Here is a 20,786-nt window from a genome sequence, read left to right on the forward strand (position 1 = left end):
CTGAAGTTAGTAGTCATGAGAGAAGGAAGCCCCCAGAATCCAGCAGAGAAGGAGAACAGCTGGGCAGCAGGGTGATTGCCAAGAGAAACACGCAGAATTAGGAATCGAAGGCCTGGGTTCATAGTTCAATCCTGCCACTGACCACGGGCACATCGCTTCACCTCTGCCGTGTGTGGGCACGGTGGTGGGCACTGGGGACCCAAAGACACAAAGGGAATGAGCCACCTCTCAAAGAGCTCGCCTTCCAACAGTGCAGATGCCACAGATGCAGAAAGAGTAAATGCAGGGCAGTTACGGGAATCCGAAAAGGCTTCATGTGGAGGGAAGCTCTTGTCGGGTGTGGCGTCTCTGCCTGGTGGGGAAGTTGAGGCTGGGAGTAGGGCTAGGGAGTAGGATTTCCCTCGATGGGGGAAAATGGAGCAGGTGGCAACTTCCATACTGATCAGTCTGAAGGAGAAGGAGGAAGGCGAGGAAAGAAGAGGATGATGGTGTTGGTGATGTTGATGGTGGTGATGGAAGAAAGGAATTCCATGTATGAGGCAGAAATGAGGAGGGGGAGCATTCCACTCTTGGGGGGTGGTAAGTGCAAAGGCACTAAGATGGTAGGTGGAGTCCTGTGTGTGAGGAACAGAGGGAAGGCCAGTGTGTCGGGGTCAAAGATCAGAAGAGGAAAATTGATATATAAAGAGGCAGAAAGAGCTAGATGATGGGGCAGGGGCATAAGTATAGATTGGAACTGGGTTATGTATAATGACTCATTGCCTGTGGTTTCTGGTATGGGAAAACATTTTTATTGAACTGTACCCTGTGTTATAGATACCAACTTTCCAGAGACCAATTTGTTAAATAAATTATTCTAAATATCTCCCTGCTTAGATCAAGAGAAAATCCAGAGGGACAGAAATTCCTCCTGCTTTTGAAAATCTCGCATGCCCAGACTATTCCACTCAGAGTCAGTCACCAAACACTGTAAGTGCTTGCTCTGGGTGGGCCTGTTCTGAGCCCTGGGAACAGAAGGACGACCAGGCCAGCCCCTGTCCTGGGGGGGGCGCACATTCTTGTGGAATTCGAGTGTTCCCAGCAGTGGACAAAAGCCCGGCTTACAAAGTTCAGGTAGTGGTTTGGATTCAGCCAGCAGAGCTCTGCAGGATCATTTCCCTAAAAGCATTCAGTTTCTCTTTAAAACCTCCCCAGCATTCTCCCTTCTGCCTGGTCAAAGGTGAACTCAAGAGATACTTGTATTAATTGGATTAATTAAGTTCTCCATCTCTTGGTCTGATCAGATCAGGAAGGGCTCTTTCCAGAGCTGCTTCCCTGTGTAACCTGGTGAGGCCCGCTGTATGAATGGCGTCAAAACGTTTCAGGGCAAGATTTGTTTCAGAAGTGATAGTTAAAAAAAAATTTTTTTTTTTTGAAAAGAAGAGATAGTGAAAGGAAAGTAATAACGTTTCCCATTCAGATTAGAACAAAGCCGTGGGGCCTAACATTGGTCCTAATATTGTTTTGTGATAGGTTGCCAACAGGAAGGGCGGGGGGGGGGGCAACGGCATTGGTATTCCTCCCCCCAGATAGCTGGGTTTTCACTGTTCTGAAAGCAAAAAGATTTTAGCATGTATGATAGTCCCAAAATCAACCCCAGATTCATACGTTTATTTTTTTAAACACCTCCCAGAAATCATATCCTTTAAGAACTTAGACAGGCAGGCCAGCCAGCTTACTATTTCTTTCAAACGGGCAGATTTGGATCTAACATAGTTAGGAATTTTCCCATCCAAGGGGCATCTTGCTAATGAGGCCAAAGGGCCTCAGCCACCTTCATCCTTACCAGCTCTCTGGCTACGTTCCTCTGGTGCGTGGAGAGACTGTATGTAAGCACCTGGGGGATGGGGGGCGTGTGCCCTCTCGCTCTCTCATTTCTGTTCTCACATTCTCTCTTATTTTCTGTGCCTCTATCTCTGTCTCTCTTTCTTTCTATCTCTCACTGTTTAGGTTTAGGTACCATAGATAACAGTCCCTTCGGACGAAAGCGGAGGGCCCAGAATGGTTTAAGATCCAAACCTTGGGAAGCCCGTTATCAGTAATATAAAATATTCATTACCACTGGATGTCTCGTCAGGGTTTCTAACTTCTCTCGCTGTTTTTGGATGGAATTACAGACCTGTAATTGTAGGAAGTAGAGGTGTTGATCTAGAATTGGTTTAAAGCATGGGTTCTTAACTTGGGGGGTCCATTGAGACCCCATGGATCAATTTCAGGGTGGGAAACAAGCTTGGGTGTGACAACAATTACATTTTAACTTTCACCAGCCTTTAAACTGAAATTCAACATTGCCTTCAGTTCTGAACGAAGGCTATAAACATTATTCTGGGAAGGGGTCCATCGACTTCACGAGACTGCCAGTAAGATCCTGGACACAAAAAGGGCAAAGAACCCTTGGTTTAAAGGGACTTTTAGGGGAGGGGGAGCTTTCTCTAGATACTCAGTCACCTCTCAGAGACCACCACACAATGAATTGTTCTCATCTTAGAATCCCCAGACTGGAGCCAGTGGTAGTGTGGTCCTGTGGAAAGAACACTGAACTTAGAGTCAGAGGACCTGCATTCGTTTGAATCCTGGCTCTGCCACTTGCTACCTCTATGACATCACTTCACTTGTCATTTCTAAGCCCTAGAACTATAATCCTATGACTGTGAGCCTCAGTTTCCTCATCTGTAAAATGTGAGGGGTTAAACCAGGTAACCCCCGAGGTCACTTCCAGCCCTAGAGCCATATTCCCAGGGTCTTCGTAGCATCCATCATTTCTGGAGGGTCCTGCATATTGTGTTTGCCCAGGGAAGCCAGATTTCACTAACTCAGTCATTTGTGCACATTGCCCTAGTTTCCACTCAGCTCAGATAATACATTATTCGTTAAAATGAGAAAATGTGACTCCCTTCCCTCCCTGCTCTGCCCCCAGCTCGAGGGCCCGGGAATGAAACCACTGGAGGGGGTAATGAAATCTTTGGATTCAACTAGAGGCATTCCTTAATTTTAACAACCTAGGTTTTAAGCAATGATTAATCTTGGAATATTGCTCTTGATCACAGCCCTTCTGCGAAGGCTTAAATGGATTTTATAGCCCCTCTGGAGTACTAGCCCAGTCTTGCTGAACCAAAGCCAGTCCATAGATTTTTTGGTTCTCACTCCCGTATTGGCACATTAGCAAGGGAACCCTGTTGCTGAGTCCGGGGAGCATTTTTTGACTTGTACAGTGTATCATTAGCAAGGTCCCATTTTCCACATTTTCACTTTGCTTTAAAGTGAAAATGAATAAAAAGTAGTTTCAAATAAAATATTTTAAACGATGGGGAACATAGGTATGCTACCAAAATTATAGACAGGACATCCTCGTGAATTTTCTGGGCTACTGAAGCACCATCGTTTCTCGTGTTTCTGGTCCAGGGCTTGGGCTCTGTGAACCAGTCTCTCTAAAAGTAAGATTTCTAGAGTGCTTAAAAAAAATCATAATAGAAAGGAAAGTTCTGTGTTGGCCCATACTGAGTGAATTGGAATTTAAACAAGGAGGCAGCCTTTTTCCACCTTCCTTGACAAGGTTTACCTAACAGGCCTGGCTTTTTATCAGCCTCTCTGTTTTGTATACAGTATGTTTGCAGCAGTGTGTCTGCTGAAGGATTTCTTTTAAACAGAAGAAAGGCATATGACAGGGTAGTGATTGCCCTCTTACTTTTCAAATTTTGTCTGTCATTTCCAAATGTTTTCATTCTTGATCTTAGCCATTCCCCAAACCAAAAAGAAGATAGTGAGAAAATTGTGGAAGTATTAACTTTGGGCCGTTCAGTTTACTAGTCTTGAATTAAGATTGTGTGTGTGTGTGTGTGTGTGTGTGTGTGTGTGTGTGTGTGTGTGTGTGTGTGTTGTATTTTCCTCCCCTTTAAAATAACTAGGGTGGTCCTGGCATACTCGGTATCTAGACAGCTTTTCATCAGTTGCTCATCAGCATGCTAATTGCTGTATAACTAATTATGCCCTGAATTCCAGTTGATTTTCTTAATGAGACAGCTGGGTTAATTATGTAATCGTATGATTACATTAGCCTAGAGTGCCCTGGCAAAAAGTAATGCATCCAGTAATGTGATGTCATTGCATGAGCGTATTCACAAGGGCCATATTCATCGTCTGTCTAATGACAGGGGCAGGCAACATTACCCACAATGCTCTCTGTGTCAACAGTTACATCAAATTTATTAAAATCGGCCTTTTCTGCCTATAGACCATGTGGAGAACCATCTAATGGCAAATTCCAAAGTTGGAATCCTCACTATAAAGCTCCTACTTTCATCGTAGGGAAGGGGTGGGGTAGCTGGCAGCGCCATCTTGTTGGTTTCTAAAGATTATGGCAGCTATTACCTGATTGTTGGGTGAGAGCGCAGTGTTTTCTTTGGGTCAGCCTTTTCGTTCTCTTTTAAGACGCCATATAAACTCTTGTGAAGTTTAGCAAAGACATGCTTCCTTCTTTGGAGAATGCTTTTATGGGTTGTTGGACACCACCACTGTTTGGTTTTCATGGAGGCACGCCCAAGCTCATTTAAAGCGAGCTCTGGATCCCAAAATGAGCGCTAAACGGTTACTGCCAGTTGCTTCAGATTAAAACGATCTGCATTCAGATGATTCCATATGAGGGCAGTTGGCAGGAAGTCGGACACCGGATTTGGACTCGGCATTACTTGGCGGCTGCTCCACTTCTGTGCCTCGTTTTACCTATCTGTAAAATGCCATCCTCGGGTTGATTGTAGATATGAGTGTTTACTACCCTGACTGACTGTTGGCATTATTTGGAGAGGATCTTCATTTAGCTTAGGCCAAGCCACCATAGGCAACAGCAGTGATCATTTGCTGGTTTATCAATAGGTTCTTGGAGTCCTGTGGTGCATTATTAGGTGGAGTTTTTCTTCAAAGTTCTGCAGCTATTTCCCTTTTCCCAATTAACTTTGTATAATATCTACATATGTACATCTGTACTGTTAGTCGGTTTTTAGTCACGTCCAACTCTCTGTGACCACATTTGAGGTTTTCTTGGCAAAGATACTGGAGTGGTTTGCCATTTCCCTCTCCGGCTTATTTTACCAATGAGGAAACTGAGGCAAATAGAGTTAAGTGACTTGCCCAGGGTCATACAGCTAGTACATTTCTGAGGCCAGATTTGAATGCAGGAAGATGAGTCTTCCTGAATCCAGGCCCAGCACTTTATCTACTGCTCAATCCCTCTGCCCCATATGTACATCTGCCCTGAAGGCAGGGATTATTTTGCTTTTTTATCTCTGTACCCCAGCACTCAATAAAGTGCCTGGCACATAGTAGGTGCTCAATAAATGTTTGTTGATGGAATTATCAGATGGCTATAAACCCCTTTGTAAGTTGTGAGTGTCCTATGAATGGTAACTAGGAACCACATCCTTCTGATTGGAATGGCCTAGAAAAGTAGGAGTTATAGGATTTTGCCCATCCATGGTGTTTTTTTTTTTGAAGGGGGGTGTTAAGTTACCTCCCTAAAATCATTGAGTAAATAAAACTGCTGAGATCTAAGGACTGTAAAATTTGGAATGAGACATAACAATCCTTGTGTGGGGTTTAAATGGCATTGGAAATAATTAACGAGACAAAAAGCTGCGATTTCCCAAGATTAGCATGCAGGTTGGGGTTTGGCGTGCAGAAATTCATTGTTTTGGTCTCTAGCCCAAACATGCTAGAGTCATTATATTGTCATGGGGTAATTAGCTGTTGCTTTAATACAAGTAATAAAAATTAAGCCCAAGATGTGCTCGAGCACCGCCTTTTACATATCCCCAAACAGTATTCCGGTGCTCTAAGCGCTTAGTCACCCAGCCGCCAGCATTGGTCGAACGCATGGAGGTGATGGAATGTTTACTTCATTCTTCATCCCGGGATGAGTTTTGCTGCTTCGGTATTCACCTTTAATAGAGCTGATCTAAATATACATGTCATGGTGAATAATTATAAGATTGCGGGAGTTTTCATTTACAATATAATGCTTCTTAGAGATTGAAAATTGGATGAGAGGTCTAGTTCCTGCTCACTTTGTGGCCTCCCTCTTATTTCTAGATGTCATTGAATTCCTTGTGGATTTCGGCTTGGGAAACTGTAGTTTATTTGAAGCAGACACGGGGTCTTCTGGGGGCCTTGGCCTTTAAAAATGAATGGACGGGAAAACTTGTTGATAGAAATTCTAGGGGTAGGGGGCACTACACAAGCGCAGTCTTTTTATAAATACAATTTATATCGGCAATTGCAGTGCAAGAGCGAAACTTCATAGAATTTTGTGCAAGAGCAGCAGGTCGGATTTTGGCCTCTTTTCCTCACCCCCTATTTTAAGCTTCAGTTGTAGCCCTCAAGGAAAGAGGCTGAGGGTGCTCCAGCCTGTTCGTCGGCCTCCTCGCCCAACCTCAGAGTTGGGGGCGCTGTGAGAAGACTGAAATAAGAAACCTTGAGAATGTGCTCATTCCACTTTAGTTGGGCACCTAGAGGATGGCTTTCCTGTTTCCCCCAGAGTCACCTTCTGGCTGTTTTGTCTCTGCCTACATATGTCCATGTTTCCTAACTAGCTAGACTCGAAGGCCCTGGAGGGCAAGAGACTGAGTTGCATTCATCATTTGTATTCACTGTGCTTGGCACACGGTTGACATTTAGTGAATGCTCATTGATTGGATTGCCTTGAGACCAGGCCTTGAAGAGTGGTGGAAAGCCTCCAGCTTGTTTACTGTGGAGGAGAGAAGATTCAGGGTAGACATCAAGCTGTTGAGAGAGCTGACATGTGGGTGGAGGACTAGGGACAGTGTGTGTGGTGCTGGGGATGGTGGGGGTCACACATTGGGACTAGGTGTCCGCAGATACTTTCTGACGCTTAGGACTGGCCAAAAGTGGGGTGGTGGATTTACCCTTCTTGGAGGCCTCTTGTTGGGTACCTGCTTCATAGCAGGGATTCTTTCAGGTACGGGTTGGATGAGATTTCCTCTGAGGTCCCCTTTCCAGTCCCCGGCTTCTGTGGTTTCTTAACATCCACTAGAAACACTCTGAGGACTCACCTTGTAGGGAGCTCCATGAAAAGACTTAAAAAGTATGATTTAATATAAATATTTTGATGCAGATTAAAATAATAAGGAAAAGCCATAAACAAGAAGGTGACATAGTTATAAACTGTACGCCCAGAGAAAAAATGAGCAGCAGCTGAAGATTTCGCCTTACCAAAGGATGCCATCCGCCACCGTTGTTGGTGGATGTGCTAGTTACAAACTGCAGCCCCCTTCTTGTGCTTCTGGCTCAGCATAGCCCAGTAACATTCTTCTATAAACTCTCAAAGGCACTGGCACATTGAAGAACACATGGGCTTGTGGTTAATGTGTTAACCGAGGTACAACAGACTTATTATTTGTTTCCAGGAACCAAGGGTGGTCTGAAAAATTAATGACTACAGTGTTTGAAAATTAAGTGAACTCCCTCACATATACTCTTGTTGATCCACTGAGTTGGGTGTTTAGCATTCCTCAACAGGAGACTAAATCTTTGCCGTCATTTCCCCAGTGATGTTGGCGCCCATACGAGAAATGTATTCAATAATCTTTTATAAGCCCGGTGGACTCCAGCATTCTACAACTCAGACTGAGGCTGAGAATTCCAAAGGAAACACCCCATCGGTGCCCAGCAGGTGGACTGTAATTGCCTTTTAGGCAGCAGAAGAAAAACGATCGAGTCCAGACGCTAGCAGAACATTTAAAGGGTTTCTAATTTGTGCTGAATTAATGGTAAAGGCAAAACCTAAGATTAAGTGCTGTAAAAATCTATGGATATTGGTTCTCATTTCATTTTGAAATTTGTTTTCTGTGAGTAAATCTGATTGTAGATGCCACATAGAATTTGTATCAAAAGTTAGCATCCCCAACTCTTTATGTTTTGATGGACCCAGCCCAGACACTGTCATCGTGCTCATTTGTGACGTTTGTGGCGGTGAGGGTGATAATTGAGAACAGCTGCCAAAGGTCCCCTGGCCTAGGGTGACATATCAGGGGCTTGTGGCTTCACTCGAGCCAGGCCAACAAGTGGACTCTGTGTCGGGGGCTGAGTGAGTAGTTGATCCAGTGACCAGAAGGGACATTTTCTCTCTAATTTGTCCAAAGTACTCGATTCCTCGCCTCTCTGAGGGTTGCTAACCCTGTCAGAGGCCGAGTCTCCCAATACCTCACAGTTTGACTTCGTGGTCTTTGTTGTTCATTACCGAAGGAGATGCAAGATGGAAAGGTCAGCCTGATTCCTTCATAATCGTGATCTTTGTAAAGCCGCAGTGTTTTCCATCATTTGGAGGGAGTTTTACCTTGGCGTCTTCTAAAAATCTGTGGAAACTCAAGGCCCAGTTGTGTGGCCTCAGGAGATCCACACCCCCAAGCCCACTGCCACCCCGCCTTGGGACTCAGGATGCATTAGCATTTCTCTGCTGCTTTTTGTGCTGCTGCCATCAGGTGTGTTTGTCTTTTAATCAGCATCCAAGAATGGAAATCCTGCTCTTGAATTGTCATGTGGTAATAGTTGTGTTGCAAACCCTTTAACTCAGCTCTGAATCGAGACATTTGTGTGTCCAACACGGCCTCGTGGGATCGGCCCTCGGCAGCCTTTTAAGCTATCACTGGAACCTATGTGCCTTCTCACAAAATAAATACCTTTGCACCACGGAGCAGAACCGTCTGGCACTAAGAGTATATGCATTTTTTTTTTTAATGATAGGAGAGTGCCCCATTGTGTGGGGGGCCTGTGGCTGCCGCCTACATCACCTACCCTTCTCTGGGCTTCTCTGGATCAGGAGCTCACTTTGCTCTCCAAGGGAAGCCCTGACTGTGAGGTACTCAATTATAACGGCGGGGAAAGTGGGGTGCTGAGCTGCCCCTCCTTCCCCAGCCCCTTGTCCGGCAGAGCGAGGAAGCCGCCCATGGCTCCATGTAGTGCCCCCCAGCCACAGCAGGGTTTCCCAAGCACCTCTAGCTCCCCACCTGATGGTGGCCACTGAGGGTTCCACAGTCCAAGCCAATCCTTCTCTTTGCTTCCCTCCCCTATCCCGCAGATCCGGTCCCAGCCCTGGACCTCGGGCAGCAGCTCCAGCTCAAGGTCCAGCGCATGCACGATATTGAAACTGAAAACCAGAAGCTAAGGGAGACCCTGGAGGAATACAACAAAGAGTTTGCTGAAGTGAAAAATCAAGGTAGGCTGCTCCCCGGCGCTCTTCTTGGGCACTTTTTGGGCCCCTAAGTGCCCTTCTAGGACTGTTGAGACGAGCCTTAATTGCATTTCATTAAGTCCAGGCGGGGCCATTGAAGGGCAGTGATGAGAACGCTCCTCTCCCACTCTTCTGTCCTGGGAGCTGGGTGCGATTTTGTGGCCTCCTGACAGGATGGATCAGGAGTCCTTTCAAATGCTTCCTCTCTCATGGGGTGATAGGATCTGCCTTGGCCTCCAGGCAGGCACCACCTGTCAGAATTCCCGCCGCTGATCAAAGGAGTCCAGCCAGTAAGTCATTGAATAATTGCTGCAGATACATTAAGGCTTTGGACTCATCCTGGGCCTGTCTGTGTGCTTAAGCACTCCTGGTTCCTTGTTCATGTTGCTGGCTCATGATTAATTCAGCAGAAGCACCTTCTTGGTGCTGCTGCCCAGCCAGGTCCAGGAGGAGCTAAGCTTCTTCCCTGGACAAACGGCTTTTGGTTTTTCTTCCTTTAAAAAAGAAAAGGCAACCAAAAACCCACTTTCCTGCACCAGAAAACGAAGTGTACTCACTTAGCGACCGGTTGTCCCTTTTCCCAGAAGGCTTGTTGTTTCCCTGTCAAAACGACATCCTCCACAATGGGCCAGGGTTGTTGGGGTTGTGGGTTTTTTCCAGCCAGCTCTGAGCAGGGGCTCAGCGGGTTGGGGAGAGGCTGGGAAGGAGGGGAGAAGACGCATTGTTTCGCTTCTTCTGGACTCAAGTGTCTTCAGAAAAGATTTTAAGAAAAACTGATGAAGCTGTATCTCCTAGATTTCAGACTCTAGGTTCTGGGCAGGGGTGTTATCCCGAATGCCAGGAAAGGTGCTCCCGCCGCTCAGACGGTTTTCTGAAGCACACATCCAGCGACGTTTCTTTGCTTTCCTTCTCAAGGCCCTTTGGCGGCTCCCTCCTTTTCTTAAGGGTAAAACACAAGTTCCTCAGCTTGACATTTGATTCTAGCCTCCTCTTCCAGTTTTGTTTCCTGTTATCTCTCTGGTGTAGTGGATAGAGCTCCAGTCCTGGAGTCAGGAAGACCTCAGTTCAAATCTGGCCCCAGACATTTGCTAAATGTGTGACCCTGGGCAACTCATTTCACTTCCACCTGCCTTGGTTTCCTCATCAGTGAACTCAGGATAACAGTAGTGCCTGCCTCCCAGAGTTGTGATGATCAGATGAGAAAATACTTATAAAGTGCTTCTCATGCCCGGTACGTAGTAAGTGCTGTGTAGATGTTAGCTGTTATTATCCTCGTTGTCATTATATTCTTTCCCCTTGACACATGCTACATTCCAGTCCACCCGTTCTATTTGCTGTTGTGGGAACACATTACTCCTTGAACACTTTCGTGAATCCCTTGTTTCCTTCAAGGATCAGTTCATGGGCCACCACTGGTGGGGACCCTTTAGTACTCTCTGTATGCATTTATCTGAGGCTATGAGATGTAGTGAATAGAGAGCCAGCCTCAGAGGCAGGAAGATTTCTGCTCAGGGCATAGGCTGGCTTGTCCTGAGGAAGTCACTTCATCTCTCGTCATCTCAGGCCACTTTCTAAAAACCAGAGTGCAGAAGTTTCAGATCTACCTTGACAGGTGCTACTGGCTTCCTCCAGTGAAGTCACAAGTCCATGAAACTAAATTGGGGATGATGCCAGCGGGGCTCCCGGGGGCACCTGTGCAGGTTCAGGCCCTGCTCTGCAGAAGGTAGTCTTGGCCCAGTTCTCTTGAGGTGCTCCCGGGGCTACGTGTGTCACAGAGGTGACCATTTTTAGTGCTTCCCATCAGAACCATTTCCCCAAGACATGTGACCCTGCTCAGAGAAGAGCCTCTTTCGGAGATGTTCCCACTGCCCAGCCTTCCAGCGCACGTCTCGTAGACCAGAAATACCAAAAGAAGAGGAAATGGCCATCTCCCCCTTCTTTCCCCCAGAAACTCCCCAGATGGTTTTTCCTGTAAGTAAAACTTGATCCTTCTTTTGGCCAAGAAAGGCGATAGCTTTTATCAGTGAAGAGCTGTGACTATTAATTGCGTGGTCAGTTGGCTTAAAACATTGATGGCCTGTGGACTGGTTACCTGAGCAGCTTAAGTGGGCCACTTTACACATCTGGGAGAAGTCAGTAGAAGGTTCGTATTTAGAGCACAGACCCAGCTTTAACCTTGGAGTTAACCTCTGTCTACAGATAAGAACAGATCATTAGATCTCACCCTTGCACCATCCTGTTGGAAGGAAGCAAGGTGGCAGAGTGAATAATGTCTAGGCTTGGTGTCAGGAGGGTCTGAATTCAGATACCACCTCAAACACTTAGTGGTTGGATGACCTTGGGAAAGTCAAGGGACCTCTCTGGGCCTCAGTTTCCTTACCTGTGAAATGAGGGAGTTAGCCTCTGTGGATGCTAAGGTCCTCAGCTCCTGGCTGTGATCTCAGGATCTTTCCTGTGAAGCTCTGAGGAAGGCACTCTCACTTTTCCAGACCTCAGTTTCCTCAAAGGAGTGTGGGGTGACCTCTAAGGTCCCTTCCAGCTCTCAGGCTATGATCACAGGATGAACTTTCTGGGTGCATAGACTAAGCCTGAATTGCTCATCAAGTCTTCATTCCCATTTGTCCTGATAGAAGGTGTAAATGTGGAATTGCTATTGCTACATTTCCCATCCAGGCCTCTCGGGGTGCAGATGTGGGCAGGCCAGCTCCCTGGTCTGGGGGAAGTGGAATCTGCTTGGTGTTTCTCCTTCCTACCATGGTTGCCTCTTTCTTCACCTTATCTTAGGTGACACTTCCAGTTTCTCCCCATCTCACCCATTCCCTAATGGTGGGCCCATTTTCCCTGCTTACATTGCAGCAGCTCTGCCCACCCTTGTGTCTTGACTGGTGAACTTTGACACTCAGTAAGATGGCTGTGAAAGTGCGTTTTGGAGCTTCTTATGGCGGGTGGCCTCCCTGCTGCTGTGCTCACTCATGTGTCACTGGGGAGCTCAGGTGGAGCCCAGCCAGCCCAGATCACCTGTGAAGCTTCACCATGATGTCGCCCACATTCAGAAAAACGAATTCGGCTGGTGGAAGGCACCACCATCCAAACGCTGCGGCTTTCTTCTTGAGCGCAGCATTAGGAACCAGCCAGGCTCTTCTTGTTTTAAGCACAGAGTGAAGCCCACACTCGGACTGTATTAATCTAGAGGGAGCTAATTTAAGACTCATCGATAAGATGATATTATATTTTACCATTGATTTTTTTTTTCCTCTACTTGTGTTAGAGAAACCTGAGTTCTCCTTCCCAGCAAAATCCATTGATCCTGCTCAACCTAAACACTTAAAGTTCAATTTAACATTTAGGGAGTAAAAGGTCTCCAAAGGGACTCATAGCCATCGATTTTATGTCAGAGTCGAAGAGGGAAGGTTTCCAATGCAGGGAGCAGGCCAGCTGCATGGCCTCCGGCTGCTTCTAGAGCGTGTGGAGCAGGACTGGCAGGCATCTCTCTAACCTGAGTTTTCCCCTCCCTTTTCTAGAGGTCACGATCAAAGCACTTAAAGAGAAAATCCGGGAATATGAGCAGACCCTGAAGAACCAAGCAGAGAACATAGCTCTTGAGAAGGAGCAGAAGTTACAAAATGACTTTGCAGAGAAGGAGAGGTGAGTGTACGTGGGGGTGCATCAGCTTGTGTGTGCGTGTGCTCACGGGCGTGCCTCGGCATGTGGTTTTGTGTGTGTGTGTGTGCGTGTATGTGTGCCTGTGTGTGTGCACACCCAGCAGAGCAGGGGGCCTGGCCTCCTACTTGCTGTTACCAGCAGGACTCTTCCTTGGGTGGAGGAAGGGAACTACCCAGGCGTTGGCCCTCTCTGGTTTTTCATACAAAGTCATTTTCCAGCCAACTTTGACACTCAGCAAGGCAGCTATGAAAGTGAATCTGGAGAAACCAAACCAGGTCATGAATGAAAATCCTGCGAGCTCCCAGACTCATCTTAGCCTCCCTTTCTTCTTTTGGGGGAGTCGGGACAGCCTACAAAGCATGGTACCAGCTGTCATATTTCTTCCCCTTTGCTGATGGGCCCTGAAGGGCATGAGTCTTGGTCACATTTTCCCACAATTCCACCATAAATTGAAATAATAGTCCAAGGAAATTGGGAGAATAGCAGTTTCCTGGTAGTTATTTCATTGTAGTAAGCTCTGGGACTGAGGTCGACCTCTGAATTTTGATGACATTTCTTTTCCAGTAAATCAGAAAACAATTCACTTGTATGTGCCCAGCTCAGAATAGGCTAGGACCCTCATGTAGTTTTCTCCTGTTTGCCTTAATGCTCGGCCTTTCAAGTGTATAATAGAGTTAGTTCTGGGCCTGGGGTGAGTTAAGTCACTTTGTTGATGGAAGTGGGGGAAGGGTACTCTATGTGTGTGTTTGGGGTGGGAGGAAGCTTGTGTGTGACTGGTTGAATTTGACCCACCTTTCCCCACCCACTCACAGATGAAAGAAGGAAGGGAGAATTGTTTTTAAAAGTAACCATTTTTCAGGGGTTCCTAACCTGGGGGTGGCATCAGTGAACTGGTTTGTTTTTTTGGAAGGAAGGGTTTTTTAGCTACCTACTTTTCAATGTGATTGGATTCCTTTGTGATCTGTTGTAGTTCTGAGGGAGGGGGTCCGTAGGCCTCCCTAAAGCCAAAGGGACTATGATGCAGAAATGCTTAAGAGCCCCTGATCTCATGGGATGGAGATTCATATTTCCTCAAATCAAAAGAGCTGAATTGTAGAAGCCGCTAAAAATTACAGAAATTTGAATTTAAAAAAAACCCTCCCACAAACCCAAAACTTCTCCCTTAACTTGATTGAGCGACAGGAAATATTTTTAAGTGCTTGATTAAAAAGAAAACATGTAATTAGATTAAGACTGACGCCCTACCCAATCCAGGGAACTGCATATACAATACATATGTTGGAGAAACTTGAGTTCAGCTCCGGGGAGAATGGAGTGATTCTCCTGAAAGTCCAGATTGATTCCCACGGATTCCATTCCCTAGGTACCTAACAGCCAGGAGGCAGGGGCTGCTTTGGGCAGATCGCAGTTTTCCTTGGACGTTCCACTTGAAAGCATTCAAACTTATGTGTGCTTGGGACGTCATCCATTGTGACGCCCAAACGCTTGTTGCAGAGACGGGAATCCCAGAAGTTCCCTATGCCAGTGGAAACACAGGTCTAGACAGAAAGGAAGGGAGGAAGGCAAAAAACTGAAGAGAGTTGGAGTAAGTGTCTCCTAGTGGTCCCCTCCCTTCTTGCTCTGACATTGGGTCCACATGGATATGTCAGCGAAAGACTGTCGAAGGGACAGTCTGATTAGAGAACTCTTATTTGTAAACAAATTGTCATTGATATGTTTTGTCTTTATGCCACCTACACCTCCCAATGTTTCCCCAACTTCACATTGCCTATGAACTATGCATTGTTTAAAAGAAGAAATAATAGTAACAATAACAATAATGATAATGATAAGGGGGAGGGGCCAGTTCAGCACCCAGTGTATCCAGAAAGTGTGGCATTGTATGTATTGTTACATACCTGTAGTCCCCTACCTCTCCAAAGAAGAGAAGGGAGCTACCTTCTCATATGCTTCAAGTCATTCATGGATATGCAAATTAAAACAGCTCTCAAACTTAACCCCAGGAAATTAGCAAAGGTAACTCTACAAAACAGGCAGATTTGAGGCTAAGAGCTCCAGGGATTGGAAGTCCAAGAACTTGAGTTAGAAGTCTCACTGCCTCGCCCCCCTCATCTGTCTAATGAGGGGGCTTGGTCCCAGTGGCACCCGCTCTGCCCAGGCCCTTCCACCATCCAGTCTCTGCTCCCTCCATCACAATAGCAGGGCTTGGACCATATTGTCTGAACTAGACTCCCTAAGCCCTCACCCCAGATAAGGAAGGAGTGGTGCTGAGATGCATGGCTGTGGAGGGCGATTAGAAATCCCCCCCCCCGGCCATCCTAAGAAGAGCTATTTTACCCAGCCACCACTTCCTTCCCTGGGTGGGCAAGTTCTTTCTCCTGGTGCTCACCTGGGATGCCAGTGGGCCCAGAAGCAAGTTTTTAAAACTAGGCCTGGCTTTTCAAGAGCAGGTTCTGTTGGGCCAAGCTCGCATCCTGATGTCTTCCTCCATAGGTAAGATGCCCCACGCCTCGCGTGGTGCAGTGGGCAACCCAGAGCACACGGGCGCCTGGTTGAAATCATTAATGAGCAGGCCCCCCCGACATGAAAGACGATGGGATGGTGTGCTGATTTCCTGCAGGTATTTTGTAGAGGGGCTGGCGCCAGCTGCATGATTGCAGTTGAGATAGCTGATCACTGCAGCTCACAAGCACACCATGCATTCACCTTGGTAAACACGATCATCAATTTGGCTTCATTCTCTTCCTTTTTTTCAGAAAGTTGCAAGAAACACAGATGTCTACCGCCTCCAAGCTGGAGGAAGCAGAGCATAAAGTTCAAACTTTGCAGACAGGTTTGCTCTTTTATTTCCTTTAACCTTAGATTTGTGCTCTGATGGGGGGGTCTGGGAAAAGAGCAGAAATGATGATGGTTGTGTTCTCTCCCCTGCCCTCTAGTAAGAGTCTTTCCTGCCAGTGGAAGGCTTTGGCATTAATTCTCTCCTTCACCCCAGCTTTGAGGAGTTGTCGTGGTAGGAGCTGAACAGAGACCTGCTGCGGTCCCTCTTTGGTCCCTGAATGATGTCACTGCCTTCCCCCATGGCCCATAAGCTCCGTAGGGGAAGGGACTGCTCCTTTGGGTCCCGTATCCCCAGCACCCAGCCCAGTACCCAGCACACAGGAGAAACTTCATTTGTGTCTGCTGAATGTAACTGCATTGAATTGCAGGCATTTCCAGTAAAGATTACGCTGAGCTTTAATACAGAGGTGGGACAGCCCCTCCTTGCACATTCCCTCTCCTCGTCCCCCAGGAACAGTGTTATTCTTTCTACCCTTATTCCAATGACTCTGAGGACGATGACACGGAGGGAGGTCTCTAGGAGAGGGAGCAGATGTCCTGATGGCAAGGAGACCCGGGTTCAGATCCTGCCTCTGACGTGATTGGCTTTGTGACCATGGGCAAGTCCTCTAACTTGTCTGAGCCTCGGTCTTCCTCTGTGTAAAATGGGGAAAATAATCATTGTAAATAGGCACCTCACAGATTGGTTCTGAGGGGGTGGAAGAGATGGCTCACGCGTTGCCTCTGTGGCCCATCAGGTGGGATGTGAATATCTGTGATTGCCATCATCACCATTAGTGCTGCTTTTTGAGTGGCAGGAATTCCAATTTTACTTAATTCTTTATTTTTGTTTTTTGGGGTTTTTGAGGCAACTGGAGTTAAGTGACTTGCCCAGAGTCACACAGCTAGTGGGCGTTAATGTGTCTGAGGTTGGATTTGAACTCAGGTCCTCCTGACTCCAGGGCCTATGCTCTCTTCACTGTGCCACCTATCTGCCCCCTAACTTAATTCTTTGAATGGATAAGTTGGGTTTCACCACAAACAGGCAAACGTCAATGTCACCACAATAAAACCTGTCCAAAGGCTGTGCCCCACTAAGGGGCAAACCAGAATAGGAACTGGGACCGGGCTAAGCTGCCACACGGCCTTCAGGCGCTCCGGTGCTGGACGGGGCGGAGCTGGGATCTGTTGTGCTTTATTGGTCCCTGGTTACATTGTTGTCCTCGTTTACAGATTTATAACTGTTCTCTGGATTTTCCTTTTGCTTATCCTGGCTTCCTTCTGCATCACTTCAGATCGTGTCTTTCCATATTGATCAGAGTTTTTTGTATTTGTCATTTCATGAAGTATAACAGCATTTATTCCATTACATGCATCTGGGCTGGTTTGGTAGAGCCTTTCCCCCCTCATTAGGTACATGGTTTGTTTCCAGTTTTTGACTTTTATCGACAAAGCTACTGTCAGTGTTTTTATATAGATAGTCTCTATCTATCTTTTTCTCTCCCTTCTTCCTTCCCTCCCTCTACTTCCTTGGCATATAAACCCAGTCGTGAGTGGGATCACCAGATGAAAGGGTACGGATCATTTTGTACATTTTCATGAATTGTTCCAAATTGTCTCCCAAAACACTTTGATAATACATTACCTGTGGCAACAGAACTCCGGTTGCTATGAATTAGGCTTCAGGAAACTGCTAATAGCAAGCCTTTAATAGTCTGAAGAAGCTGTCTCCAAAAAGGTGATGTGAAATTTTTTTCATAGTTAATTTTTAAAACATGATAGATAGTGACTTGTATACTAGTGCCAATGCAGCTAGACTTGCTTTGTAACTATGTTTGAGTTAAATGAATTTCAGTTCATAAAATGCTCTAACTTTTCCATCCCCGCTTCTAAGGCTCCATCAGGATTCTAGTCCCTTCTCCATCAATTTTCCTCATATATGGAAGACCTAATTAATTAGATGTTCAAGGATAGGTAGAATTATATAGTCAAAGGGACAGTACTCCCTAAATGTACATATTTGACACAGTGTCAGTCAAAATACCAAGAGTTTTCTCTGTAGTGCTGGATAAAATCATAATTTCCATGAAAAAATTAAAGTAGAAAAGACTATAAAAAGGATTAGACTGGGGCAGGGGGAGGGGGAGCTGATGAGGGGACTTTGCATGACTAAACTTTAAAATATATTACAGAGTATTTCTCATCAAAATTATCTGATACTGGGGAAAATAAAGAAATAGCTCAGTACAAGAGAATAAATACTCTAGACGTTCAGTCAAATACTTATTCAGAATTAGTGATTGATTTAACTTATGTAATGTGAAAAGTGAGTTCATTAAAATGAGATTCATTATTCAACAAACGTAATTGGGAAATTTGGGCTGCACGGCAGTGAGAAATGTATTGAGATGTCCATTTCCCACCATGTAATTCAGTAGATTTCAGCCGGATACTAAACTTCAGCATAAGAGCCATCAAAAATATGGAGGGAAATGGAATACTGTACTTATGTGAATGATGGAGGAAAGATGATAGTTTTTTCCTATTCCTCATATAAAAGGAATTATTAGAGACAAGATAAATGTGCTTGTTTACATTGAAAGTAAATCTATACAATGAAAAATGTGTAATTTTTTAAAAGAAAAAATAATTGCAAAATAATTATGATAAATATGACATATAAAGCCTTCATATCAAAATACAAAAAAGTGTTTAAAAATTTATGTAGGTAACTCCCAGTCTATAGTAGATAAAGTATCAGAGGATATGTGCAGGTTTTAAGAAAGGAAACACAGGTTATTAATAAACATTTGAAAAAATGGTCACTATTAAAGAAATGCAAATAAAATCTTGGAGACACTCCTTCACACCCTATCAACTTAGCAGAAATAAACAGAGCCACGAAAGCTCAGTGCTGGCAGGGTTGTGGTCAAACAAGTACACACATTACTCCTTAAGTTTGTTTTTGTTTTTCACTAGGCAGTGGGGTTAAGTGACTTGCCCAGGGTCACACAGCTAGTAAGTATCACGTGTCAGAGGCTGGATTTGAACTCAGATCCTCCTGACTCCAGGACTGGTGCTATACTTCACCACCTAGCTGCCCCTTCCTTAAGTCTTTTAGAGTCTGATATGACAGTGTGAAGCAAAAGTTATAGATGTAATCATACTTTTCCACCCAATAATTATTTCTGTTTTTATGACTTTTCCCTGAAAGAAGTTATCAAAAATAAAAGGCTATCTATCTTTTCAAAGATTTTCATAAGGGCATTTTTTGTAGTTTATGAAAAACTGGAAGCAAGCTGTCAATGTCTAACTACTGGGGAATAATTAATAAAGTGTGATACATGCATGTAATGGAATACTGTGATGCCTTTATGGCCAAAAAATATGGAGAATGTCAAGAAATCTGGAAAGGCCTTTATGAAATCATGCAAACTCCACCACCACCACCCCAGCCCTCCTGCCCTGCAAAAAAAAAAAAACCCAAAAAACCAAGAAATGTAATTGATTTAAAAAAAAAAAACCAAAACAGCAAAGTCCCGAGTTTTACTTGACAGGTAGAACACCCAGTAAAGGGAGGAAAAAGGAGTTTGTATTTGAATTTAGCAGTTAGAAGCCACTGTTCCAAATTTCATCTGTTTGTGTTCTGCCTTTCAGCCCTGGAAAAAACTCGAACAGAATTATTTGACCTGAAAACCAAATATGATGAAGAAACTACTGCAAAGTAAGTTTGCCCGCCGCCTTGTCCCTGCAGGCTTCCTGTTGCCCTTGATGGGCGTTTGTGCCCACGGATGTCTCTCTTCTCCTGCCTTGCCGTTGCGCGCTTGCTCTGTTGGGTTTGGAGGGCGGGAGCGTCGCCTGGACTGGGAGGCTCTTGGCTTGTGTGATGCCGTGACGACCCAGCCTGCGCACTGGGGCCGAGGATGTTCACGAGGGTCCCTTGGTTCCCGTGATGGTTGAGTGGATAGAGTTCTTTTTCTTAGTCATCACCCAGCCTGGCCACTCCAGGAGAGGGTCAGAGGCAACCAGGAAGGTGGTCAGACTCTGAAGGTTGCCGTGTGATGTGTGCAGATGTGTCCTGTTTTGTTCAGCGGATAGCACCAGATGTCCAGAGCTAGAAGGGACCTCAGACGAGACACTCTCATTTTACGGATGAGTAAACTGGGGCCCAGGAAGGTGGAGGGACTTATCCAAGGTCACCCAGGGAGTCAGTGTCAGAGGCAGGATTTGAACCCATTTTCTCTGCCTCCAGCACCATGGTGCTCCTGAGAAGGCCTCAGTTTCTTTATAATAAACTAGGGGAGAAGGGGAGGTGGGCTAGATGAAGGCCCCCTTCCAGCTCCAAATCCAGGCCACTGTGATCCTGAGTCGATCACATTTATGTCACTTGTAGCTTATTTTGCATGTGGCGGTGGGCCTCTCTACTCAACAGAAAGACTGCGTCTGTGATTCCATCCAAGGGAAGACACCTTGGGATGAGAATAATCATCCTTTCTGTGTGTCTGTCTGTTTCCTTCAGCACGTTCTGGGCCCGCATTGGCCCGTCCGCCCCGAGGGGACATGAGGAGGTGCTGGTCACTTCTCACATTGTAGGTATTTTATATTAATTAACTTATCTGCCTCCATATCGCTTTGCCTCAGTTGGATGTAAACTCCTCGGGCACCGGGAATGTTTTCATTTTTGTCTTTGTGTGCCCAGGGCAGAGCGTAGCAGCTGGCGCCCGAGCCATGCGGCGGCCCTCGCACCTCATGACTTCCCTGTGACATACCTCCATGCCTTGTCTCGTGCTCTCCAGCCAACGGGCACCCCCTGGTTTAGGCCCAGCCCCTCAATTGTTCTTCCTGCCTGGAGGCTCTCGCCTTCTCAAGCCACCATCAACACAGGTGCCAGCTCGACACTCCTAAAGTGTGGGTCTGACCAGGTCACTGTCCTCCCAGGAAGCCTGGAGGAGCCAACAGAAAGGTCACTCTTTTGCCGGCGAGCCCCTTCACAGTCCCTCTGCCGAGGGTCCCATCTCCTGCCTGGGCC

At 46.0% G+C, this 20,786-nt stretch overlaps 1 protein-coding gene across 1 annotated transcript in view; it reads left to right on the forward strand.

Annotated features, from left to right (window-relative positions):
* The window catches only part of CUX1 (cut like homeobox 1), a 395,035-nt gene that overhangs the window by 239,914 nt on the left and 134,335 nt on the right, over window positions 1–20,786 (forward strand). Inside the window, 4 exon segments of the mRNA XM_021005648.2 lie at window positions 9,125–9,262; window positions 12,799–12,922; window positions 15,697–15,773; window positions 19,415–19,481. Coding sequence (XP_020861307.1) covers window positions 9,125–9,262; window positions 12,799–12,922; window positions 15,697–15,773; window positions 19,415–19,481 — 406 coding nt within the window.

This window comes from Phascolarctos cinereus, unplaced genomic scaffold (assembly GCF_003287225.1).
Source record: "Phascolarctos cinereus isolate Bilbo 61053 unplaced genomic scaffold, phaCin_HiC Scaffold_5;HRSCAF=322, whole genome shotgun sequence".
Lineage (NCBI taxonomy): Eukaryota > Metazoa > Chordata > Mammalia > Diprotodontia > Phascolarctidae > Phascolarctos > Phascolarctos cinereus.